The sequence below is a fragment of the Alosa alosa genome, chromosome 23, assembly GCF_017589495.1.
Source record: "Alosa alosa isolate M-15738 ecotype Scorff River chromosome 23, AALO_Geno_1.1, whole genome shotgun sequence".
Classification (NCBI taxonomy): Eukaryota; Metazoa; Chordata; class Actinopteri; order Clupeiformes; family Clupeidae; genus Alosa; species Alosa alosa.
This window is the reverse complement of record NC_063211.1, coordinates 7,776,574-7,804,073: the sequence shown is the minus strand read 5'-3', so window position 1 is coordinate 7,804,073 and position 27,500 is coordinate 7,776,574. Positions and strand designations below refer to the sequence as shown.

The window sequence follows — 27,500 nt, the reverse complement described above, 5'->3', positions numbered from 1 at the left end:
GCGGGAGATAGAGTAGGGAGTAGACGAGGGCTTTTGAGGTTCGCTCCAGACTCTTAATGAATAAATCCTGGGCCATCTTAACATGGCGGCCAAACCCATCTGCATTTTAATAGGAGTGTGTGTGTGTGTGTGGTGTGTTTCATGGCCAGTGTTCAATCCTCTTCTTTTACACACAGAGTTGTTGGAGCACGGTAGGCGTAATGTGACCCCCCATTTGAGGAGTATGGTTGATTTCCTCCACAGAAACAACTGAAGACAAAAACTAAATAAATAAACTGTGTGTGTGTGTGTGTGTGTGACTATACTTACATATCTGTGCCAGTATGTCGGCATGTTCTTGTGTTGATGTTTTTTTGGTTTTGTTTTTTACACATGGACTAGAGTGAATGTATGTTGCCATGGAGTCCGCCTGACTTCCTGTCCTTCCATTTCCTCTTCCTCTCAGATGACTACTCCGATGAGACCTCTGGTGGAGACACGCCCAGCCAGGAGCTGGATGATGGGGGGAAGAAGAAGAAGAAGAAGAAAAAGAAGGACAAGAAAAAAGACAAAAGCAAATCGGATGACCCGGAGAAGAAGACCAAGAGGAAATTTGGATTGCTCAGGTAGGGTCCAGTCAAAGAAGTCCGGTGTTCCGGCCAGAGATGTACAAACTCACTCTGTATGCTCTAATAGACTATGTACTCAGTATGCTCTAATAGACTATGAACTCAGTATGCTCTAATACACTATGTACTCAGTATGCTCTAATACACTATGAACTCAGTATGCTCTAATAGACTATGTACTCAGTATGCTCTAATACACTATGTACTCAGTATGCTCTAATACACTATGTACTCAGTATGCTCTAATACACTATGAACTCAGTATGCTCTAATACACTATGTACTCAGTATGCCCTTGGCATCATGTAGCAAATCCATGCTGTCTGTTTGTGAAATTGCTTCAAGCTGAACCTGCTTGTGGTTCATTGTCAGTTATCAGCTTGTTGATAATCACAACATTTTCCCAGCGATTAAAGATCTCAATGGGACTCACCTGGTAAAATAAAGCATAAATAAATAAATGCTATGAAGCAGTTATCCATAATATATTCAATGGAAGACACAGTAAAATCATTGGCGTTCATTGTTGGTTTCCTGACCAATGATTTCTAAGGATATAATGGCATCATCATGTCATCATTATCAGTAATTGGCTTCGCAGCTGTCTTATTTGCTGCTATGGCAGCTTCTCAAGATGTGGCATCAGCTTTTATGGCTGTGAATTTATGCAAAGCTGTCATGTCAATGAGAAATAAGGAGGATGTGACACTGCAATGCCACTGGTCATTAACTACTATGACAGCTAATGAGAGGATATGGTATCTGCCCGGACATGTCGGAGGCTTCAGCTAAAGTGATACGACAGTGGGTGTTCTTATTGCTGTGGCCTTTACATTTGAAAAGAACAGATTTTTTGACCACTGATGTCATCCATTTAGGACATTGCCTTCTAGTCCAGTGTCATTTTACCCTGTTTGATTATTCTGGTCTGGTTTGATTATTCTGGAGATGGTTCCCCAGGTCTAGATTCGGACCAGAGAGAACATTAGGAACATTTTCTCTGTTTGATGTTCTGATTGGAAACCAGTGGACCACACATGCACCACCCAGATCCAATCGGTGACAACACTTCTGTGGAAATTACCTTGGCACACACCAGTGGCATGCCCTAGGATTGAACTAGCGGGGAAAATACTCAGCTTGAAATGTCAGGTGAAAAAGAAATCTGATAGTGAAGTATCTCACTCTGCCCTAATGTTTAGTCAAGGAGATGGTTTGAACATGGTGGCTGGTCAAGGAGATGGTAGGTTTTGAACATGTTAGAGAGCCTTGGCAAGTTGATTCTGGTTGTAATGAAACAAGATTAGCAGATTTCCTGCTAGGCAGTGTGAGCCGAATGATCAAGACATGTCAGAACAGCACTCCTGTGTCTTGTGTTAAGAGACTCCTGTGTCATAGATAGATAGATAGATAGATAGATAGATAGATAGATACTTACTTACTTACTGACTTACTTACTGACTTACTTACTGACAGACTGCCTGGTCTTGTGTTAAGAGCATCTCTGCTTCTGCAGATAAGATGGAAGCAAATATGGATACACCGCTTATCTCCATGCATCTGGACACACAACTGCATGTTACATTATCTCTCTATATCTATACTAAGCAGATGCATATCTGCCCTTGGGTTTTCAATATTCATGTATGTGCATGCTCACGTCATTCACTGAAATGAACAAAGGACAAGCACACCGAGATCATCGCACGCTCCACGTTTGATGGACAGATTGGTCCGATGTCTTATTTACCAGGAATGGCCACTGGAATGACAGCTGGTGTCTGTTGATGATGAGTGGATGTCTGGCTGACAGAGAGACAGCACTGTAGGCCTGGGAACCGAGACGTCTATAGCGTCTCTGATGTGTGAGGAGGGACTCCCACCGGGTTCGTTTACCATACGGGCAGGTTATTTTCAGCACTGGCATTCGCACAATGCCTTCCAAGCCCCTTGAGGGTCTGATTGTTATCTGTTCATATAGAGCCTGATCCAGGATCAGATTCTTTCCTCTCGTTCCAAACGGGGCGGGCAAATGTTGGAAAGAGAGAACGTTGCCGTTGTGATGGAGGGTTAAAATACCTCAATGCCAGATTGAAGCACGGTTGCCTGATTTACTTTGATGACTTTAAGTTCCTAGAAAAACATTAAAATGGGAATTGAGGCGCGCCAGCCAAATCGCATGTCAGATGAGGTTGCGCTTGAGATGAAGAAACGCGTAAACACTTCCAGACTTCACACCAAGCCTTTCACTTTGCGGGTCTGCTTGTCGTGCTCACGAGAGCACTGTTATTGAATGTGATATATGAGCTAATTAGCCTTAATGCTTTCTAGCTCGATCTAATTGCAGGTCTTGGATGTTATTTTTTTCCCCCTGCGTTGGCGAAAGTAGAAATCGGGATTGGAAACACATGGGTGTAACTCTCCGTCACGTGGAACAAATAGGATATTGAAGTCAGGCTGCGATTTCTCGGGTCCCCTTTAAGGGGATGCAAGATGTTTTGTTTGTCCTGCGTGTGACTGAGCGAGGCGGTGGAGGACGAGGACGAGCGGACCATTCAGTGTTTGAATGGGCAGCTGTTGCAGATTGTGTAGGACTTAGTGGCTATTTCCATCCCAAAAACAAAAGACGACTGCTGACTGGAAGATGTCTTTTTATGTCTTTGTCTCTTTATTTTTGTTCTTTCTCTTTCTTCTCTTTCTTCTCTCTCTCTCTCTCTCTCTCTCTCTCTCTGTGTTTCTCTCTCTTTCCACTTCATACTAGACCACTTTTATTTTCTTCCCTGCCATCAGTTCTCTGGTCCCATACTATGCTGGGCTTTTGAAGGGAAGAGCTACTTTTACTATTCATGAATCATTTAGGCCATTTTTGTAATGGCCCACAAACTTGTATGGGTTGTGTTTTCCAAACTCTTTATGACAGATTGGGCAGCCCTGGCCATCGTCCCTTTTATATTGGCGTTTGTAAGTGCAGTATTCAGTCTCTGGTGCAAGCAGGACTGGGCTTACTCACTCTCTCTCTCTTTCTGTCCATTAGTCAACCATATCCCACTTCAGCCTTCTCAATCTCATCCTGCCCAGCTCACCATGGCAACTGCCCACTTTCGGTACACTACAAAATGGCTGCCTCACTCTCTGCTCAGCCTCTTCTCCTATCTGCACCTCCTCCTCCTCCTACCCCCCCTCTCTATCACTCTCTCACTCTCCATCCCTTTCTCTCTCTTTCTGTTTGAGTCCGAGTCGGGCCATTGATGTTGTGATCAGCCAGTGAGTCCCTGTAGGCAGACTCGTCCCAGAACCACAGTAGATTCCAAGATTACACAGTGGAGTGGGCGGAAGACAGAGAGACAGTCATTACGTTCAGATAATGGAGGAAAATACCCCAGTGGCCATTTTTCTCCCAATGCCCACCAACTCCTGTGCCTCCCCATCTTTTTAAAGTTCCCTCTGCTGGGACTTTGGAGCCTGTAGGCTCACAGAACAGTCTGGGTAACTATCTGAGATCTATACCATTTAATGCTGCTCGACATTAAAGCTATTTTATTATCTGCTGTTTGTTTCTACTGTAGTAGTCTGTGCATGATATATCCGTATATGTGCAGATACTCTGAATTAAGGGGGTTTAGATGACTGTAATGTTTGTGCAGCACATATGGATATACTGATCAGTTTTAAGATATGGAGGAGTGTGTCCCTCAGTAATGACATTTTGAAACTTCACCAGTGGCATTAAGGCACGGCTCGGTCATTACTGCCCATATGGTCATGGTGGCTATTCTGGGAACGGAGTTATCAGTCGAGACTTAACCCAGTGCTCTTTATTTATCTTCTAAATGGGGAGCGCTGCGTTAGCATCTATGTCAACTCTTCCCATCCTTTTCTCCTCTCCTCCTCTCTCATCCTTTTCTCCTCTCCTCTCCTCTCTCATCCCTTTCTCCTCTCCTCTCCTCACCCTCTTCTCCATTTCCTCTCCTCATCCTCGCCTGTTTCTTCTAGCCCCGCGTGAAGGCAGGCAGGCAGGCCGCCAGGGCCCCTGACGATTAAGTCAGTGCCATCTTGCCAGAGGATTTACGGACATGAAAGCCCCCTCTCTGATCCTCTGTTTACAAATCTGCCGCTTGCCATTTCCCATCCATCCGATGTCCGGATCTGAGCGCGTGCGAGATTACGCACCGACCCAAGCCCATTAGCCAGGCCCCCGTTCCGGTCACACACACACACACACACACACACACACTCCAGTCCCAAAAACGCGGCGGTTGTCGGCTCCAACTTGGCGTGGCATTGGCAGATCACAGATGTGTCCGGCAAAAAAGCCGGTCATCTCTCGCCTTCCCAGAGTCGTGTGCGAGTGAAAAAGTCAGGGTCACACTGTGTTGTTTACTCCAAAAAAGCCAAGGGCCTTGACAGTAATCTTTGATGGGCTGAAATGGAGATTATTCTTTAATTCGCTTAATTTTGCCACCACTAATGACCGTGAGGCAAACTGAGTAAACATGTCGAACTCAACTGGAGTTGTTTAGGAGCAGGGGATTAATGTGGTGACACAGCAAATCCTTGGTATGGGGATTTTTTGAAAGAAATGATCCGGCCACTTTTCAAGCATAAATAGGGTTTGTCAGTTTTTTGTACACACTGTGCAATATGCCTCGTTTATGGAACCATGTAGAACGTATTTCCTCTTTTGGTCATTTCATGTGGGGTATGCACATAATTAAACTATCAGAGCCTGAACTTCTGTTTGTTGTTTGGCTGTGAGTGACTGAAAAGTTTACATGGAGTCCTCACTAGCGTAAACTCCAAAAAAATAGAAAAATATTCAAGGAAAATACTTGTTTTTGGTTTGTCAAGCTAACCCATGGAATAGTGGTTTAAAGTGTTGATGTTAGCTGAGGTATATGAAGTGACGCATACACATTCCACAAAGTTAGTCTGCTGTACTTCTGACGTAAATCTGTCCCTTCCGGAACACAGTGAGGTCCCTTTGCAGGCCCTGGCATCTTTGAGTGAGACCTTGGGAATAACACTAAACCCTACACTCCTTTATTTTGTTCATAATTCACACTGTCCGTCCAGGTGCCGGTGTGTTTTACTGCACCTCAGAGAGGCGGGGATTTACACAGCCCAATAAAACAGGCCCGTAAGGACCTCCCTGGACACAGCACACCTAATGAACACGCTTAGAAAAGGGCCCAACACCACCACAGGTCATGCATTTAGACATACGTGTTGAAACGTGCCCTCGTGTTGAAATGTGTCCTTGACTTTTTCCCTTTACGGCTGTGAAGTGCAGATTGGGGTGCCCTTCAAATGCGTGTCATCATCAGCGCCAATCATGTAAATATTGACAGGCCAGATTAGTTTTCCCGAATTCAGCAGCTCTGTTTGCTCTAGTCTTCAGTACTAAGGAAGATGGGTGGCCACAGCTATTATTACTCAGTCAGTAGTAAGGAAGTCGGGTTGTAGGCGGGGTCATTATGTTGAGGCTGCTCATTATGTGTAGATTAGGCATAAATAAATAGAGTAGAACCATGTTTAAATATAGGCGATGTGTATCATTAGTGTGCTATCACCACAATGCTAATGACACACACACACACACACACACACACACACACACACACACACACACACACACACACGCACACCACTGTCCCACACAAGCACACCACTGTCCCACACACGCACACATCACTAGGGTTTAATATTTTTTCCTAAAAAATGGATTTATCAAATCCGGAAAAGGCGGCCTTATTTCCCGGGAATCGGAAATAGCTGTTTTTTGTAGTTGTTGTTTTAGCCCAAGTAATGTATGATATCACTCAAATATCGTTCCCCAAATCGCAAACTGACATTTTATATTATTTGTAACATTATTAGGCCAAAAGAACACCGTTTATGTCCATCAACAAAGTTTGCAATTATCATTTCTGCTGCGTGTGTGATAGGCCTATCTGCCGCAGCACTAACTATGAAATGCCAAGTGGATTGTCTAGGCAACCCTTATAAAACCAATATATTACAGAACTCCATTATAAAAAACTGGACGAAATCTCCTAAAAGTAAACCATGGAATGATTCCTAAACCATTCTGATAAACTAAATCCATGATGTGGCTATTGAGATTTGTTAACGGCTGCAAACGGGAATAATCACTCGAAGTTAACCAAATGTTTCTTTATTAAGGCAGGACAGGCATATTTATCTTTTAAACATCATAGAGTTCAAATAAATTAAATAACCCCCCAGAACACCTGACAATCCGGTCACACAACATGCACTTTGCGTTTTCATTTTCAAGTCTTTTAAAATGCTCCCATACAAAGCTGGCAGTAGACATCCTTAGGCGGTAGATACTGCTGCGTAGGCTACTGAATGCAACGTTACCGTAAAACAACAATAGACGCGCACTCCAATAGGAGCGCACTGGAATTTTTTACTTTCATTTCCCGTTTCCCGTCATAACATTTCCCGGGAATCGGGAAATAGTTTTGATCAGATTTCCCGGGAATCCCGTCTCCCAGGATTAAACCCTACACACCACTGCCCAATCCAAATATTTAGCACACTTTCCAACCACATTTTTAAGCCAGTGTAATTTTATTCCGAGCATGACATTTAAGTTGTGCACATCTTGTTATTGTCCTTTTCCCCCATTCCATCACATTTGGGCGGGGAGGATAAAGCTGTTTGTGCTATCACCCACCACACACAGCAGAAATGAGGACCAATTTGAGCGATATAAATAAATAAATAAGTTATTTATTTATTTATATCGCTCAAATTGGTCCTCATTTCTGCGACGAGGTCCTAATTTGTTTGTGTTGATGTGTTTTGTCAATCAAGCGCAACAAGAAGGAAAAAAAAGCGAGAGTACAGATTAAAAAAAAAAAAAACTACTCATGAATATGAATGGGTATCAGTCATGGTTGCTCCCTGTCCTCTGTGTGATTGTCAGTGGGCTGTCCTGTCTTCACATGGAGATTTCGGAGCAGGCATTCCTCTGCTTGGGAGAGCTTTGCTTCAGTAAGACTTTTTTCTGGCTGGTGACGGAGGTTCATAACCGGAGCAGGAGCTGTGCAGGCAGTTGTCAAAGTGACTGTTTTAGCTTCAGTTTTAAACGCTCAGGTTCAGCTGATCAGCTGGTGTTTGGTCGTGAGGCAGCTGTAGATGGATGGCGGTTGTTTTAGGCCTGTTCTCTGAAGATTAGTCATTTCTGTCAGCTCTCTTGTTACTATTTAACCAAACCATGGCCGGTGTGATGGAGCTTGTCATGCTAGCGCACTGGCATGGCTTAAAAGTGCTCTGTTCTTGGTAATTACCATGTTATAAACTCATTGTTAAGATAAGATAACTGCCTGTGATACAAGCCCCTCTGAATTATTTCCCTTGAATTCCTAGCTAATGATATTGTCATTTGTAACACTTTTGGGGTATATTTTGTACCATTTTTTTCTCCTATTATTGTTATTGCTCATTCTTATCTGACTTCATCATGTAACTAATAAAAGATCCTTTACGTACTATGTACATCTAGAGAATACTCATAGATAGTAATGTGCTGTGAGCATAGGTGAGGTGTGTGTGTGTGTGTGTGTGTGTGTGTGTGTGTGTGTGTGTGTGTGTGTGTGTGTGTGCGCGTGTGTGTGTGCACTTACTGACAGTTTGCTGGATATAGCTACAAGCATCTATAAGAGTGTGTGTCTATATATGTGTGTGCATTTGCACACGTGCATGTTAACGGCAGTATGAGTCAGCGAGTGTGTGTGTGTGTGTTCCGACCATAGACGTGTCCACTTGTGGAATGACTAAATGACGGCGTGTGAAAGGGCACACGGTATCGGGCCGGTCCACGCAGGAGGCGGACTGGTCCCGCTGTGTGGATGCTCCTGAGGTGGACGCGTCACACCGCTGATTGATGACCTCTGTCCCGCGGCGCCCGTGTGGCCAGTCCCCTTTCTCCTGGGAAAGGTTAAGTGGCTCTTACGCCCAACAGGGAGCCAGCAAGAGGAAGCGCGGGCAACGCGTTAACCTTTCCCTCGCCGCAATGCCTAATCCATATTAACCGATCGTCGCCAGCGAAGGCCGGCATTTTACCAGACACTTGCTTTTGTAAATGTCTCGTATCGCTGTTTTCTTCTTAGCACTGTTTTTCCCCTGGATGTCTCCTACTTTTGTGGATGTGTTCTATTCTGTGAGTGTAGAAGTGCCAGCTATTTTCTGAGGCTACTTATCCACTCCCCCCCCCCACCCCACAGCCAGCTTATTGCCCTCTGCCTGTCTCCTTCTCTTTCTTTCTGTCTTTCCTTCTCTTTCTTTCTGTCTTTCCTTCTCTTTCTTTCTGTCTTTCCTTCTCTTTCTTTCTGTCTTTCCTTCTCTTTCTTTCTGTCTTTCCTTCTCTTTCTTTCTGTCTTTCCTTCTCTTTCTTTCTCTCTTTCCTTCTCTTTCTTTCTCTCTTTCCTTCTCTTTCTTTCTGTCTTTCCTTCTCTTTCTTTCTCTCTTTCCTTCTCTTTCTTTCTCTCTTTCCTTCTCTTTCTTTCTGTCTTTCCTTCTCTTTCTTTCTCTCTTTCCTGCTCTTTCTTTCTGTCTTTCCTTCTCTTTCTTTCTCTCTTTCCTGCTCTTTCTTTCGCTCCCTTTGTCCGACAGACTAGTTTTGTGCCGCCGGACTTCTTGAATGGCTTGCGGTGACTGATTGGCCTGCCACAACAAAGAAGCGACACACTGTCACATAAGTGCTCATCGATCGCGTCCAGTTTCCTGCCCACTGGGCCTTTCCGTCCTCTCCATTTTTACAGCGCAGCTCACTCAAGAAACTTCTGAATTTTATTTCAACCTGCAGAAAAAAGGCCCCACAGCATCGGACGCCACAGTCAAGTTTGAATAACCATGAGAGCGACTCCACACCAAAAAAAAGGGCTTTCTGTCTGTTTCCACCGTAATTATTTATGAAAGGAAAGCGAGGTGAATACATGTATTAAATATGTACAATAGTAAATTATCCTAGTCAGCTTTGGAGATTTAAAGTGGCCTAAATTGATAGTGAGGACGTTTGCCAGGCGCCTAATTATCTCATCTGCCCGTGATTGTGGGCCACTTATGTGCTCTGATTAGGAAATAAAATGCTGCTATAGCAGAATGTATATGAGGGAATAAAAAGTAAAAGATTTAATTAGTCCCAGAAGGAAGAGGAGGTTCATTACAGTTTAATTATACACAGACCAGGCCGGTGCCTTTTGTGTTCAGAACAGCTACGATTGGTCTGATCGTTGAGTTAGAGCTGTCAGATAGCAGTCAGACTAGCAATTCATGATTTTATGTGTGTGTGTGTGTGTGGTCTGCTTGTGTGTGCATTTGTAAGTGTGGACTGGATCGATGAGGGTCTTAAAGTAGACATACATCAGTTTAAGTAGACACTTGTCATTAGTGTGTGTTTGTGTTTATGAGTGTATGTGTGTGTGTGTGTTGGTACTAGCACTGCCTGTGTATTTGTTGTGTCTGCGTGCATGTAGAGGAAGCTCAGATGTGTGTTTTTTCATAATAAACTAGCTCTTCTCTTTGTCTTCTCGTTTCTCCAAGCCTCCCCACTCCAGTCTTTTTATAAAAATTCAATCAAGAGCCTCCACCTGCCGCCAAGGGTCGGATTTAGAGAGCTAATCCTTTTCTTTCTGTTTCTCAGATCTACCAGCTAATTACTCCTCCTTTATTTAAACCCCTCTCTCTCTCTCTCTCTCTCTCTCTGTCTCTCTTTCCTCTTGACTCCCCCTTCCCTCTCTCTACCACTCTCGCAGAAGTTCTCACCACTTGCGTTACCAACTCTTCTCCATAGAGATCACTAAGCTATAAATACAGATCAATCTAATAATGTTGATAGCATTTCTTCGGCTAGATTAAGTGAGCTTGCTGCCTCTGCAAACCGCTGCATTGCTTATATTTTCCTAAGCTACTTATTCTCCCAAACACGCCTTGGGAGTTGCACTCTCTGTTTCTCTCTCTCTCTCTCACTCACTCACTGTCTCTCTCTTTTTTTCTCTGTCTCCCTCTCTCTCTCTCTCTCTCTCCCTAGCTACTTTTAGGGCTCTTTTTTAGTTGAATGGTTATTTATCTGGTATTATAACAAAGCACTGAAAATAAACCCTCTTCTAGCTTCATCCTCTCTATCCCTCAGACTCAGAAATTGTAGCATGTGTGTACATGTGAGATAGGGTCTGCCTTTCTCTCCTCTGTGTGTGTGTGTGTGTGTGTGTGTGTGTGTGTGTGTGTGTGTGTGTACTGTATATGTGTTTTGTGCCGGTGTGTTTGTGTGTCTGCCTGTGTGTACATATGCAGTAAGAATTGAGTCTCTGTTTGGCAGAAGACACCAAGAAATAGATAGCTGTGTGTGTGTGCGTGCGTGTTTGTTTGAACACCTTCACCACCACGGCCGCCACCACCAGACACCTGTCCAGGTGACACTCTTTTCCCCTTGCTTGCTAAAGGTTCCACTGGGACCCCGGAGACGAGCAAATGCAGCCATCTGTAGTCATGTCACATCATGCCCAACTACCCCCCACCACACACACACACACACTCACACACTGACACCACCAATAGCCTGTACCTCACTACACACACATACGCATGCACACACACACACTCACTCTCACTCACACACACACAGACACTACCAATAGCCAGTACCCCACTACACACACACACACACTCACACTGACACCACCAATAGCCTGTACCCCACTACACACACATACGCATGCACACACACACACACTCTCTCTCACTCACACACACAGACACACACACACACAGACACTACCAATAGCCAGTACTCCACTACACACACACACACACACACACACACACACACACACACACACACACACACACACACACACACACACACACACACACACACACACACACTGACACCACCAATAGCCTGTACCCCACTACACACACATAGGCACCCTTCATCTGCTCCCTAGGGGGGTTCTGTAATGAGCGTCCCACTGCTAGCATCCCTCCCGCTCATTTTCTCTTTCCTGTTCGTAGCGCTGCCAAACAAAAGAAAAAACCTCTGATGCCACCCGGGTGAACTCTCCGCGCCAGCGCAGAGGAAAGAGGGAGACTAAACCAGGGGACTCGAGGGAGGCCGCCATGTGCAGAGACGAGTGCGCTCGGGAAGGCTAATTTTAGTTGTTAACAGTCCGGCGCTAGACAGTGCAGAGAGCCGCGCTAATGGGAAGCTGGGAAAGGTTAGCGCCGAGTGCGCGCAATGCTAAATCTCATTGCTGCGTCTGCAGTGTCTCAGACAGAGGTGGGGGTAATGGGAGTCGGGAGAGGTTAGCGTGGGGAGCAGTGGCGCTACGTCCGGGCTAATGTCTGTGTCTGAGTCGTTTCATCGAGTGTGGCAAAGGCTAATGTAGGTCTCGGAGGGGTAGCACTGTGACTAGTCGAGCAAAAGCTAAAAACACTGTCAGCAGGGCTTCTAATGACCTATTGAAGTGTATTTGTTGCAGTGCTGCCTCGAAAGAAAAGAGTCCGCAAAAACATCAGAACAATCTATGATGAGTCATAGTTGCACCAGAAGTTTCAGTTATTTAGTAATTACAGCTTTTCAAGTTTCAAGTTTAGCACACCCACTCTGGCCTGAAAGTGAATACAGTTCCATAATTAGATCCATTTAAATGGTGCATACACAGCATACATGGAAAGACTTCTGGACCACAGGACAATATGGACTCTAATGAAAGCCTATTTGAAACAGAAAAAAATCGCTTAGCCTAATTGATTGGCTCCTTGTACCTGTGGCCAGTGCCCATGATGTAGCCATGGCAACAGGCAGCCAGGCTTCCCAATTCTCCCTCTTGGAGTTCTGGGATTGCTGCGGTTGTGGTGGTTGTCTGTCGGGGAAAGGTCAGGGGGACTGGCTGACACCACCTCGGCTGTCTCTGATCCAACCGGGCAGTGGGACCTCATTAGAGAGCCCTGACGTGCTTCAGGAGGCAGGAGCGTGGAAATCTGTCCGCTGCCCCTTCTCCCCTCGCTCTCCTCCCCTCTCTCTCTCTCTCTCTCTCTCTCTCTCTCTCTCTCTCTCTCTCTCTCTCTCTCCCTCTCTCCTCTCTCTCTCTCCTCTCTCTCTCTCTCTCTCTCTCCCTCCCTCTCCCTCTCTCTCTCTCTCTCCCTCTCCCCTATTCTTACCGGCCCTTTCCCTTTGAAGTCGCCACAGGTCGAGGGGATAATGAATGCATTGAGGATGACTGCTGGGAAATGTGGGGCCGCCCCACCCCACCCTTGCTGCATCCCTCCACCTGCTAGTATGAGACAAACAGCAGCACACAAAGCACCACTGCCATTCAGTCTGCCCAGGGCCAGCTCTAAGGAAGTATGTCTCATGCTCATTGAAAGGATATCGACTGATCTAGTTCATCGAACTGGCATCACGACAATATTCCGCTCAAGATCCACACAGACTGTACAGCATACAGATGTGCCTATATAAAGAAAGGGCTCTCCGCAGTACTGGCAGCATGTCAGGAGCTGAGAGATGTATTAGTTACAGGCTTCCTCCTCTGTGTGTCTCCTAGCGCTCGCTACATTCACACTTCCCACAGATTAGCACTGGAAAGCGCTCCCTCAGGCTAGTCCAGCCATTAGCACCCACTCGTCCAGTAGCGGCTCTATGACGGCCAGGGAGAAGTTGTGCCCTTGAGCCATGCTGTGTCGTGCCGTGCCGCGCCGCTGTGCTGTGCTGTGGAGTGTACGTTGGGGAGATGGGATTTTCCCCCATTGTGCGTGTGATGGTTCATAATGGTTCCCATTGTGTGTGGTGACTGGGTGGCTGCTTGGCTCCTTCTGCGTCCGGCGTGGGGGATTTGATTTCAGCTCGGCTCTGTTTTTTTTTTTTTTTTGGGGGGGGGGGGGGTTTCAACTGCAAGAAAACCAGGAAAGTGTGTGTGTATGTGTGTGAAAGGATGGAATGAATGAAAGAAAGAGATGGAGCAGAGGAAATTTTTTTATTAATAGCAAGAGGTCAGGAGTTTTTCTGTCTTTGTGTCCATCCCTGATGGGGAAATCCCCACAGCCCCCAGATCCGAACACGGTAGGAGAAACGAAATGGATGACAGGAAATAAAAGCGAAGGAAAGAAGACAATGGCAGAAAGATAGAGAAGAAAGAGAGGAGGAGTGGTCAAACAGAGGGGGGTGTTTCCTCGTCATACTTTGACAGATAATCCTAATTAAGGAACATTGGGATGAGCCAACTGATACCGACAGGCTCTGCTAATGTATGCACACATAATGATCAGCTCAGACTGCCAGACCACCCGTTTGAAAAGGGTGCTGGGCGAGAAGGGGGTTGGGGGGTCTCTTTTAAAAACCATGAGATTCTTCTTTGGGTTCATTTATAACCAAAACCTTTCCAAGCTGACTAGTGGGAATTGGCTTTAAGTGTGAACAGGGCTTTTTGTTCTCTGTAATCAAATGTACTTATTGCTTTTTTTATGTGAGGCATCACACCACGAGACCACATCCCTCCAGAGTTGTGTTACCAAATCTCCTGCTTTAAGCTATTGACAGTGTAAACACACTGTGTTTCCTTTTTTTTTATTTTACAAATTTCCCAAACCAAGCTAGAGGCTCACACTACGGCGCCACAGGGAACGCTAACCTCTCCTAGATGTAAGGCCTTGCTAATGCTAACCTAGCCACCCGTGGCTTGGAGTCCACACAAGGCCCTCTAATCTCTCCACCTCCACCTCCTCCACTTCCGCACTCCCCCCTCCTCCCTCCCTCCGTCGCGCTAGCGATGCTAATCGGCTTCCCAGGGCAGCTCTGGCACAGACCTAAATCATTAGCGCGTGCTAACCTGCCTTCCCTGGGAGCTGCACCGGCCGGCCATTTACCTCGGCTGCATAAATATTTCATTTCCTGTATCCCTCGGCTGTCCACAGGGTGCGGCGGGGATTTGGGGTGGGTTGGATGGAGTTGGGGAAAGGTGTGTGGGTGTGTGTACTGTATGTAAAAGAGGGGCTATTTGAAAACCATCTCTTTCATTAGTTCATTTCCATTTATGTTCATTCAGAATGGTTGACATGACAGTGACTTGCTGTCTGTGTAGTATCGACAGTGCCACAACAATATCAGTGCAGTGCAACAATCAAGTATAGGCACTTTCACCTGCATATGGTTACCATGACATGATATTGGTGGTGTGCACGCCTTCTTTGCTTGTAACACATGACCCAGAGGAACAGTGTGGTGGTATTGTGAGTGTGACGAGAGTCTTTGAGATGTGCGTGTGTTCGTGCGTGTGTATGTGGTATGTGTCGCGATGTGTTGTGTGTGCGTGTGTTCGTGCGTGCGCGTGTTTCTTTGTCAGTCTGCTTTCTTGGATTGATGTCAGTGTCTGTGCCGTGGGCTCTGTATGTTCCAGGGCTAGGCTACCCGTTGTTTTAGTGTCTTTGTGTGTGTGCATGTGTCTGTAAGAGATGTTGGACAGCAGAATGTCTGCATTTACGGTTCCGTGTCGAGTGTGCCTGCTCACCGGAGAGGAGAGGCCAAAGCCGAAGCCATAAGCAGCCTGGCCAGCAGAGCTGAACTAATGGCTTAATTACTTTACAGTCATTCATTTATTTATAGGCCTACTCCACTCACTATATACATCACTGGCCTCCGTGTATCTGAGTGCATCGATTGGCTCCCCCGTCATACTCCACATGTCTGACTGTATCTGTCAACTAGCTATTGATTCTGTCAGACTGTCTCTATCGGTCCACTCATGTCCTTCATCATCTCACTACCATCCTCATCCTCGTCCGTTTGTCCACCCTAGACTCAGTTCAAGTGCCTATTTGAGTGTGACCACTTACATTTGCGTGCATGTGTGCTTGAGAGAGCAAGTTTGCTGTGGTGAAGCACTTACATGTATGTGTGTGTGTGTGTGTGTGTGTGTGTATGTATGCATATGCCTGTCAGAACTCATGTGTGCATGTGTTTATGTTTGAAAATACTGTATATGGGTCAGAGTGCATATGCATTTCTGTGTGTCAGACAAGTGACTGAATTAGAGAGCACACATTTATGTCATAGTCGTGTTTGTATGAGAAATAAGTGCAGATGTTTATTGTATGTGAGCATGTGTGTGAGACTGAGCGCAAGGGCATAATGTTTACGCTATATATGTGTTCAAGTGTGTGAGAATTAATGCATATGTCAGAGAGAGAGTGTGTGTGTGTGTGTGTGTGAGCGAGAGAGGGAGTATGAGGCGTGCATGTGTGGTGCTAGCGGTTCATTGCCATGCAGACCACGGTTTGGGGGCTGTAATGAGAGAGCGGAGAGCTGGCAGGCGCGCTCGCATGCAGACGCTGGTATTAGATAGCTCCGGCCTAATGAGATAAATACAGTCATTAAGAGCACCGGGGGGCGGACAGGGGGGGGGTGGGGGTGGTAGAGGTGCTCCACAAGCTCGCTGCTGCTCTATCCCACACACATGCGCGCGCACACACACACACACATGCACGCACACACATGCACACACCCACAAACATGCACACGCGCACACACACACACACGCACATGTACACACCCACACATACACATACACATGCACAAACACGAACACACATGCACAAACACGAACACACATGCACAAACACGAACACACATGCACAAACACGAACACACATGCACACACACGCACACACATGCACACACCCACACATATGCACACATGCATGCACAAACACGCACACACATGCACACACACACACGCACACACATGTACACACCCACACATATGCACACACACATGCACACACACACTGATACATGCACATAAGAACATGTGGACTCTCCTTCTCACGCTTACATGTGTACATATTTACATACACACGTATGCATGTCCGTGGGGTGGATGTGTGTGACTGACCTCAGGCAGTTCCCAGATCAGTGGTAATCACTCAAGCAGTGGGCTTTGCGCTGGCTTTACCTGCAGCTTTGGGCATCAAGCTGTTAAAACGGACATGCTAATGTTTAAAGCCCCTTAACATGTTAGGGGTTTTGGAATAATGGGACTTTAATATAGAACACACTGTAGATCCTTTAGAGAGTTGGCAGGTTCTGAGAATCACTCAAAAGATCTTTTATTTAAACCGTGCATGCTTGAAACGAGGGAGCAGATGTGGCTGGTTTCTCTATAGAAATAAGCTCAAAGAAATCAAAACACTGTACTCTCATGATACACTTTTGCATGAGAAAAAGTGAAACGATTACTGTCATACTAGACATACCCAAATCAAAGGAAGGGTAAATCTAACTATCATTCTTAGGCAGGACTCTGTTCGTACAGTATATACTCTACAGTAAGTAGTGTCGTTTTACAGATGGAGGTAGTCTCCATCTCTAACTCCACCTGCTCCAGGGAGAGAATGTCTGTCTATTACAGTACATCTAATGAGGTAAATTTACTCTAGTGGTGAGACTAAGGCCCAGACTGTGCAAGATCAAATTCCTTTTGCTCAGTTGTCGCTAACAGAATGCAGAGCAAATAAGGATTTTGTTGGCTGATAATGTGTGAAATTGCATGTCTAATATGCTCTTAAATATACATTTTCAATTTGAATGCATCATAACTCTAACATGACATTATATAATTAGACCGTAGCTTGACAAGACAATGGAATGGGTGTGTGTCTGTCTGCATTGCACCTTCTATTCTGACATGTTTTGTACTTTTCTGATGTCATTATGCTATATCTGTTACATTCTATCCTCATATGTATCTGTGTGAGTTTTTACTTAGTTATTCATTTAGTTTCTTTGTGTCTCTGACCCTCTGTTTTAACGGTCTGACAGTCTGTACCTGGCTGGAATTAAGTAGTTATCAAGTATGGCTGTAGCTGTGTAATGTCAAAGCCACACACACACACACACACACATACACACACACACATACACACACACACGCACACACACACACACACGCACTCACACAGAGGGAAAGAGAGAAAAAAAGAGTTTTGTGGTTACTATATGGATTCCCTTCACACACTTGCCATCATTTTTAATGACAGCACTTCACACACACTTCCTCTTTCATCAGGCACCTTGACAGACGTGTGTGTGTGTGTGTGTGTGTGTGTGTGTGTGTGTGTACATGTGTGTGTGTGTGTACGTACGTGTACGTGTGTGTGTGTGTGTGTGTGTGTGTTGGCCACAGTGGATGATGCAATTTTCAACCAGGGATGTCTAACAAATGCAATACACCTAGACACTGATCTTTGCACAAGAACTGTGCTGCATTGTGTGCTGACTGAATGTTGTCAGGGGGGATCTGTGGGCTAATAGGTGTGTGTTGTATGATTTGCAAGTGATGCAAAGCTAATTTGAAGTTTGCAGGGAATCAATAATGGAGCAGGTACCACACTTGGAGAAAGCAGCTGGTGTGTTGTTCATGCACAAAGACTTTCAAGACATACACAGCATGTACATGCAACATACAGTACATCCACACCACACACACACACACACACACACACACACACCGCACACACACACTCATGTACTTCATGCTGGGTTAATGAAACCAGTCAGAGTTCTTCCTATGCATTACCCCAGCACTGAACCAGAAAGTCTCTCTCTTTTATTCATTCTTTCCTGTGCTTTCTCCCCCCCCAGATTCCCATTTAATTCATTTATCCATGTCTCAATGTCTTCCTCTCTTTGTCCTTTTTTCTCTCTCTCTCTCTCTCTCTCTCTCTGTCTCTCTCTCGCTCTCTCTCTCTCTCTCTCTCTCTCTCTCTCCGTTTCCCGCTCTCTGCCCCATTCACCATTTTATGCGGTCTTAATATTTATGTGTTTTTTGTGTCTCTGTGTGTATGCATCTCTCTCTCTCTCTCTCTCTCTCTCTCTCTCTCTCTCTCTCTCTGTCTCTCTCTCTCTCTCTCTCTCTCTCCCTCTCTTATTTCTCGATCTCTCTGTCCCACATGAGGAACAGTGAGCACCAGGCTTCTGAACAGGAGGATGTGTAAGTTGTAAAGGCTTTGCCCAGAGCATGCCCGGGTATCTGAGTCCAATCAGTGCAAGCCTTCAGAAGGGTTAGAAGTGTCTCCTGAAGATTTGGTGCACCAAAGATGTCTTGTGTGCACACACATACTGTACAAGAGTATGTGTGAGTGTGTGTGTGAGAATGAATGAGTGTGTGTGTGTGTTTGTGAGCGAGAGAGAGAGAGAGTGAGTGCACACACATACAAGAGTCTGTGTGAGTGTGTGTGAGAGAGAGATGAATGTTTGTGTATATGTGCGTGTGTGTGAGCGAGAGCAAGAGAAAGAGTGTGAGAGAGTGTGTGTGTGTGTGCGTGTGCCTGTGTACGAGAGACGGGACCTAATCTCTGCGGTGGGGCTGGGATGATTTTGGGGGAGCTGTGTGTGTGTGTGGTGTTGTTGTTCCGGTGGCTTCTGCTCTGCTGCCTAGTAGGGATGCTGGAGGGGAGCTTTGAAGGATGCCACTTTGGTGAGATGTTAAGGCTTTTCTCTCTCTCTCTCTCTCTCTCTCTCTCTCTCTCTCTCTCCATCTCTTCCTCCTTTTCTCTCTCTCTCTCTCCATCTCTTCCTCCTTTTCTCTCCCTCTCTCCTTTGTTCCAGGTTCGGGAAGAAAAACAAAGACAAAGCTAAAGGCAAGCTTGATGCTCTGAGTGAGGAGGAATTAGACCGCAAGACTGAAGGCTCAAGGTAAGGAGGCATGCCTGTGTGTGTGTGTGTGTGTGTCTGTGTCTCAACACTTCTGCAGTCTCTTTTGGGCAGGAAGCTGATTGACATGGTCTCTGGGAAAGACAGGGAGACACACACACGTGCACATACTCTCTCTCTCTCTCTCTCTCTCTCTCTCTCAAATTCAAATTCAAATGGTGCTTTATTGGCATGACAAATATGACACTTGTATTGCCAAAGCAATTGTTACATAAAAGCACAGTATCAGGATCTAAGCAATTATACAGGTATATACAAGGTACAGGTATATATCAGGGCACAAATCTAAAGTGGACTGCGTAGAAACTTCAAGTATGGTACAGTATATACAACATGGGGGGACTGTGTTGAGTTAGTGAATGTGGCTGTGGCTGTGAGAGAGGGGTGCATGTGTGTGTGTGTGTGTGTCTGTGTGTGTCACATGTACAAGCATACAAAAATCACTCAGTGTCTCTCAGCTGGTGACAGGCAAGGACATAAAGGGGAGCAGTAATACAGCTGTCTGTGTCTTCTCCCAATAGGTATAGTATTTTATTCAGGTCTGGTAGGTCATAGAAATCAGGGATTTTTTCTTTCATTTTTGGGAAGTATTTATTGCGAATTTTGGGCATTCAGTTAAAAAGTGTAATTCGGTTTCAACAACATCATCTCTGCACTGCTGGCATAGACGCTCGTCTTTTGGAAGCCATGTCTTTTTGTGTCTTCCTGTTCAGACTTACATGTTTGATGAACTTGTTTGCCCTTTTCTGAATTTTTATCAGGAGAGGGTATTGGCCTAGTTCTGCCCTACATGCGTTATTAGTTGTGTGCCGGTGGACTTTTAGAATGGCTTTACAAAATTCAGTATGCAGGATCTCAACTGGGTGTTTTTCCCATTTATCTAGGTCCTGATTTCCAAGTGGGCCCCACACTTCACTGCCATAAAGGGAAATTGGTTCTATTACTGATGAGAACAGTTTTAGCCAGATTGGGATTTCGAAGGGATTTTGTCTTCTTATGGCATGAAGAGCCCTGCGTGCCTTGTCTCTTAATTCATTCACTGCCATGTTGAATGATCCTTTATTATTTATTCTGAGGCCTAGGTAGGTGTAATCTGGTGCATGTTCGACTTCATTAGGTCCTAATCTAAATATGGGTTGACTTCCCCGGTATCCGGATCTTTTTTGGAAGATTAATATTTTTGTTTTATTTGTGTTAACAGCCAGGGCCCAGGTCTGGCAGAACTTTTGAAGATGGTCTAGTTGAGTCTGGACTCCCTTTTCTGTGACAAGATCATCTGCAAAGAGCAGGAATTTGACTTCACTGTCATGTAGAGTGAGTCCAGGAGCTGATGATTTTTCAAGTATGCTGGCTAGCTCATTGATGTATATATTAAATAAAGTTGGACTTAATGAGCAGCCCTGTCTCACTCCACGTTCTTGGGGGATGAGTTGGGTTCTTTTGGATCCTATTTTGATGCCACACTTAGCTCCTGAGTACATAGATTTTACAATGTCATATGTTTTTCCACCCACACCGCTTTCAATTAATGTGTAAAATAATCCATGATGCCAAATGGAGTCGAATTTTTTGAAGTTGACAAAGCATGAGAATATTTTGTTGTGGTTTTGAGTGTTTTTCAATTAGGGTGTGCAAGGGTGTATATGTGGTCACAAGTGCGATAATTATGTAGGAATCCAATCTGGCTTCTACTCAGGACACTGTGTTCCATAAGGAAGTTTTGGAGCCGTAAATTAATAATACTACAGAATACCTTTCCTAGGTTGTTGTTAACACATATGCCCCGGTAGTTGCTGGGGTCAAATTTATCTCCACTCTTGAAGATGGGTGTAACTAGTCCGTAGTTCCAGATATCTGGGAAGTAACCCACACTCAGGACAAGATTGAGTAGTTTGAGCATGACCATTCTGAACTTACTGTCAAGGGATTTTAGCATCTCATTTAAAATACAATCAAGTCCATATGCTTTTTTAGGCTTCAGTTTGTTAATTTGGGTTAGAAGCTCCTGCTCTGTGATGAGGGAGTCGAGTGGATTTTGGTAGTCTTTGACTGAGGACTCTAGGCTCTGTAATTTAATTATTATATTTTCTTGGTCCCTGCTTTGGTCTGATTCCACTTTCTTAAAAAGGGTTTGGAAATGGTTCGTCCAAATTTCTCCATCTTGAATCACCAATTCTTGGTGATTCTTCTTCTCTCTCTCTCTCTCTCACACACACACACACACACACACACACACACACACACACACACCCTCTGTATTCCCTTCTCCTCATAAGGAGCCTTATCAGTGCTGTAATTGTGTTTGGAAATTCCATCTGGATCCAATTAAATCCTCTGCTAAGCTGTCTAGATGCCTCCTCTCACCCCGCCACCTCACTCTGTCACACACACACACACACACACACACACACACACACACACACACACACACACACACAGACCCCTCCCTCAAAGCCCCTCAGAAGGTTTGGCCTGTCTCACCACCTAGCACACACACACCGACACACACACACACACTCAGTGGCCATTTTTTAAAGAGAGACATACCTTTCAGACAATATGTTTCCCAGACGTACAGCCCTCCTAGTTAACCAATTACGAGCCCATCTCTCCCCTGCTGTCCTGTGTGTGTGTGTGTGTTGCCTGTGTGTGTGTGTTGCCTGTGTGTGTGTGTTGTCCTGTGTGTGTGTGTGTGGTCCTGTGTGTGTGTGTGTGTGTTGTCCTGTGTGTGTGTGTGTGTGTGTGTGTGTGTTGCCTGTGTGTGTGTGTTGCCTGTGTGTATGTGTGTGTGTGTTGTGTGTGTGTGTGTGTGTGTGTGTGTGTGTGTGTGTGTGTTGTCCTGTGTGTATGTGTGTGTGTGTTGTCCTGTGTCTGTGTGTGTGTGTGTGTGTTGTCCTGTGTGTGTGTGTGTGTGTGTGTGTGTGTGTGTGTGTGTGTGTGTGTGTGTGTGTGTGTGTGTGTGTTGCCTGTGTGTGTGTGTGTGTGTGTGTGTGTGTGTGTCCTGTGTGTGTGTTGCCTGTGTGTGTGTGTTGTGCGTGTGTGTATGTGTGTGACTGCAGCGCTGGGTGGGGGTTCCCGGGACTGATGGCTGATGGGAAATGCTACAGGGCTGCTCTTGTTCTTTTTGTCTCACAGGCTCTTTGTCTTTTTCTTCCTGGTTATTCTCTTTCTCCATTTCTTTCCTTTCTCTCTATGTTTTTGTCTCGTTCTGAGGATGGGGATTGAGAACGAGGGAATAAGCATCTCTCTCTCTCTCATTTGCTTTGCTTCTATCTATTTCTCCTCACTCGGGTTCAATGGTAGCTTCTTCACACTGCTCTTAAATCTCTCTGTATTTCTCTCTCTCTCATAACTCCTCCTCCCTCTCTCTTTCTCTCTATTTCACTTTTTCTCTCTCGCTCACTGTCTCTCTTTTAGTTCCTCCTCCCTCTCTCTCTCTCTCTCTCTCTCTCTCTCTCTCTCTCTCTTCTCTATTTCTCTGTCTCTCTCTCTCTCTCTCTTAATTCCTCCTCCCTCTCTCTTTCTCTCTCTCTCTCTCTCTTAATTCCTCCTCCCTCTCTCTCTCTCTCTCTCTCTCTCTCTCTGTAGTGGCTTTCTCTACCTTTCTAGGTTTCTGTCTGTGGGCAGTCCTCAGGGAAGTCACAATGCAGTTGGGCTCTCAGTGTCAGACACGCACACACACACACACACACACACACACACACACACACACACACAGACAGACATCACTCGTACTTAATGGACTGATATAGTCTATTGGTGCTGCCTGGTGCCACACTCCACACATTGAAACAAATGCAGATGAGACTGATGCGTCCTGAGATCCTGCTGGATATTCCCGCAATTAGCATGCTGTATGTGTGTGTGTGTGTGTGTGTGTGTGTGTGTGTGTGTGTGTGTGTGTGTGTGTGGTCCCTCACAGGAGCTGTGCGAACAGAAATAAATGATGTGTCGCGTTTCAGTTGGTTAGAGGTAATTGTGCGAAAAAGCAGTGAAAACATTGTTACTTTTCATTATTACGGTGTCACACAGGGCCTCTAGTGAGCACTCCGATGGGTTTCGCATAAATCACAGCAATCCTCACCACACACTGTTCAAATGATGGGCTTCTCATTCCTTTGCACAGGACTCATTGGCTTTGTCAGGTGCAGAGCGCTTTGATTAGCGTAGCATTCAATTCTGCTTCCCTTGAGGTTACATTAATAATAGCACATTTTTTTAATGTGGTTTTCTAATTGGACTGCTACAGATTTAGACATCTAGGTGTTTTATGTCTCTCTTGCCAATGGAACAGTTACAGTATGTCAGGATGAGCGTAAGCTAATGAAGAGGCTCCATCTATTCTGTGGCACGTGTGTTCATGAATTTATTTATTTTTGGACAGGAGTGAGGTGGACAGCCCCACTCCTGACCGAGTGTTGCTGCCGGATGTGGAGGACGACGATCTGGACCCCAACTACGCCCGCATCAACAACTTCCGCCAGCCCCCTGTGTCCACCGCCGCTGTTGCCCAATCCCCTTACCTGGCCCACGCCCCCTCCCCCACCCTCGCCCACGTCCACTCACACAGCCGGGAGTCGTCCAGTGAGGACCCGCGCGAGGGCCTCTACGCCAAAGTCAACAAGCAGAGAGCCCCACCCCCAGCAGTGACGGACAGGTGAGCGACCAATGAGAGACTGACTTTAAATTTTCAACTTTTATTCTTGTAAAACCCCTGAGACCTGAGATCTCAGCTAGTAGACTATGATGAACTTGAAATTGGTGAAATTGGACTTGGAGGCTCCTGAAGCTCCAAGCTCTCCGGTCAGAACACTGGACATGGTGTCCAGTTACCAAACGACCACTAACATGACCAATTCTTAAAGATATGGACCCTTTCAAGAGAGTTCCATTATCAGCATCATAGTTGGCCCCACAAGACTTCCTTTTTAACATTCCATATGTTATCTTAATGCAGAGGAAGTAGATTGGGGCCCAAATAGAACGTTCAAGCATTGTTTTTGTTTTTATTGTTGAAAGGGTCCATATGAGCCTTCTGATTCTTTTCTCCCCAATCAGGCTCTCTGTAGAGCTCTAACATAGACACACTTGAGTCTAGACGGCTCTGGCACTCTCTAGTGTATTGGCTCCGGTAATTAGCCGACGTGCGGCTCCAACACGCAGGCCTCCCCGGACCCCGGGCTCTTCCGGGTGGGGAGAAAAGTGGGCTGGTGCTCCCTGGAGCGACCGGCAGGCAGTCGCCACAGCAACCCTGTCAGCGGCCGCATCAGTCAGTCTGTCAATGGCGGGTGTCTCTGAAGTGGAATAGTGTGTGTCTGTATGTGTGTGTCCGTGTCTGTGAGCCTGTGTGTGTGTGTGTGTGTGTGTGTGTGTGTGTGTGTGTGTGTGTGTGTGTGTGTCTGTGAATGTGTGTGTGCATGTGTCTATGTGTGTGTCTCTGTGTGTGTGTGTGTGCATGTGTCTATGTGTGTGTCTCTGTGTGTGTGTGTGTGTGTGTCTGTGAATGTGTGTGTGTGTGTGTGTGCGCATGTGTCTATGTGTGTGTCTCTGTGTGTGTGTGTGTGTGTGATGGAGACACCTCTGGTCCCTTGCGCACAGGGTGTGGAGTTTCTCACTAATGAAAGCCGGCCCTGACAGGTCCTGTGAAGTCCCACTCTTTCTCTTCCTCCATCCTCTCTTCCTCTCACTGTTTCTTCCATCAGCTGCCCTCTCTCTCCCTCTCTCCCTCCCTCACCTTCCCTCTCTCCCTTCCTCCCCCCCTCTCTCTCTCTCGCCCCATTCTTCCTCTGCTCGTGATGATTGTGTCTTCTCTCTCTATGTTGTTTCGATGGTTAATTACCCAGCTCGTCTCGTCTCGTCTCGTCTCGTCTCTCTCTCTCTCTCTCTCTCTCTCTCTCACTCCTCTCCTGCGGTGACACCGGTGGCGGCGTGGCGCGGCGCGGTATGGTGTGACGTGAGGTGATGTGCAGTGCTTGGCTGCGTCTCGCGGGGGCTCTTTGTCTCGGCTGGCTGTTTTAGCCATAATAGATGGCTAATGCGTGTCCGCGGCACTAACACATGACACGGTGGAGAGGGAGGCCTAATTTACTCGCCTCTAAGAAGAGCCCGCTCACACACAGGGGCCTGACTCACACACAGAGAGACTGAACCATGGATGAGAGGTGTGTGTGTGTGTGTGTGTGTGTGTGTGTGTGTGTGTGTGTGTGTGTGTGTGTGTGTGTGTGTGTGTGTGTGGGGGGGAGTGGCAGCGCATTTCAGTCTCCATTAGGGAAGTTTTTTTTTTTATTAAGCTCTCTTTTTACACACACACACACACACACACACACACACATAGAGAAGGAGATACGTTTGTTTTTGTGCATCACCTCAAATTCAATTCAAATATTGTAGTCACATAACTGTGTGTGTGTGAGCGTGTGTGAGCGTGTGTGCGTGCATGTCACAGGCCCTCTACTGTTGGAGTGAGCCCGGGGCTCTTTTGACGGCCATCTGCATAATTCCGCGGCAGACATTTTCATTAAGTCTTCCCTGACAGGTGTATTTAGAGATGCACGTCACATTTGATTACACGGCGTCGCCGCGGCGACCTGTCGGAAGGGCCCGCCTGCCGTTGTCAAATTTCATTATGCAACTTGTCCTACAGGCCAGGAACAGAGGATGAGAAGAGTGCAGGAGAAGGGGAGAGAGAGATGGAGAGAGAGAGATGGGAGAGTAAAAGGAGAGGGGGGGGAAGAGTAGGAGGAGGAGAAGTGCTTTGCTGTTAAGTTCTGCTCCCCTGCGGCAGGTAGAAGGGATCCTTTTATCAATTTCTGCACATATTTTGACTTTTCAGCTGTCGTAGAAGGTGTGTGTGTGTGTGTGTGTGTGTGTGTGTGTGTGTGTGTGTGTGTGTGTATGTGTGTGTGTGTGTGTGTGTGTGTGTGTGTGTATTTGCTCTGACTGGCACCTTTTATCATCTGTCCAGAGGCAATGTACTCTCTGCAAACGAATCACTCTCTCTAGCAAGACTGCCTTTCTTCCTTGCACACACACACACACACACACACACACACACACACACACAGACTGACAGAAAGGAAGATACAGACTGAATAAAGGCGCCATGTCTGATGTGTGATCACACACATGTGTCTACCCACAATCACATTCTGTCACATATACACACACACACACACACACACACACACACACACACACACACACACACACACACATGGTGTATCCCAGAGCATTTCCCTCCACTGAACAGAATCAACTGTGTGTGTGTGTTAAATAAAGGGAACGTAATACCTTTAGCCTTTTCCTTAACCGAACTCTTGTTCTGTGACCAGTGAAAAGGAGCTGAAGGAGAGAAGCTTAATAAACAGGTGATGAAAACGTGCTGCCATTTGGGCCTGATTCTTCTCTTTTCCCCTCCCTCTCCACTTCTCTCAGCACCATCCCTCTCTCCTTCACTTTATCGCTTGCTCTCCCTTTCTCCCTTAATCCCATTCTTCCCTCCTCTCCTCTTTCTCTCCCCTCTTGTGTCATGTTCTCCTATAGACCCTTTCAACAATAAAAACAAAAACAATGCTTGAACGTTCTATTTAGGTCCCAATCTACTTCTTCTGCATTAAGATAACATATGGAATGTTAAAACGGAAGTCTTATGGGGCCAACTATGATGCTGATAATGGAACTCTCTTGAAAGGGTCCATATTCTCTCTTTTTTCTCTCTAACTCATATGGTCATTCACTCTTTTTTCCCCTCTAATCCCTCCCCTTCTAATCCCTCTCTTTCCTCACGGTGCCTTTACTTTCACCCTCATCCTGCCCCTCATCCCTCTCTCCTGCCCCTCATCCCTTTCTCCTGCCCCTCATCCCTCTCTGCCCCCCTCATCCCCTCATGCCCCCTCTCTCTCTGCCCCATCATGTTGCCCCTCCCTCCTGCCCCTCATCCCTCTCTGTTGCCCCTCATCCCTCTCTGTTGCCCCTCATCCCTCTCTGTTGCCCCTCATCCCTCTCTCCTGCCCCTCATCCCTCTCTCCTGCCCCTCATCACCCCTCATCCTGCCCCTCATCCCTCTCTCCTGCCCCTCATCCCTCTCTCCTGCCCCTCATCCCTCTCTGCTGCCCCTCATCCCTCTCTGCTGCCCCTCATCCCTCTCTCCTGGC

The 27,500-nt window shown here is 46.1% G+C and overlaps 1 protein-coding gene across 1 annotated transcript in view; it reads left to right on the top strand.

Moving 5' to 3' along the window:
* The window catches only part of LOC125288947 (partitioning defective 3 homolog B-like), a 164,832-nt gene that overhangs the window by 110,774 nt on the left and 26,558 nt on the right, over positions 1–27,500 (top strand). Inside the window, 3 exon segments of the mRNA XM_048235663.1 lie at positions 446–605; positions 19,243–19,329; positions 23,732–24,004. Coding sequence (XP_048091620.1) covers positions 446–605; positions 19,243–19,329; positions 23,732–24,004 — 520 coding nt within the window.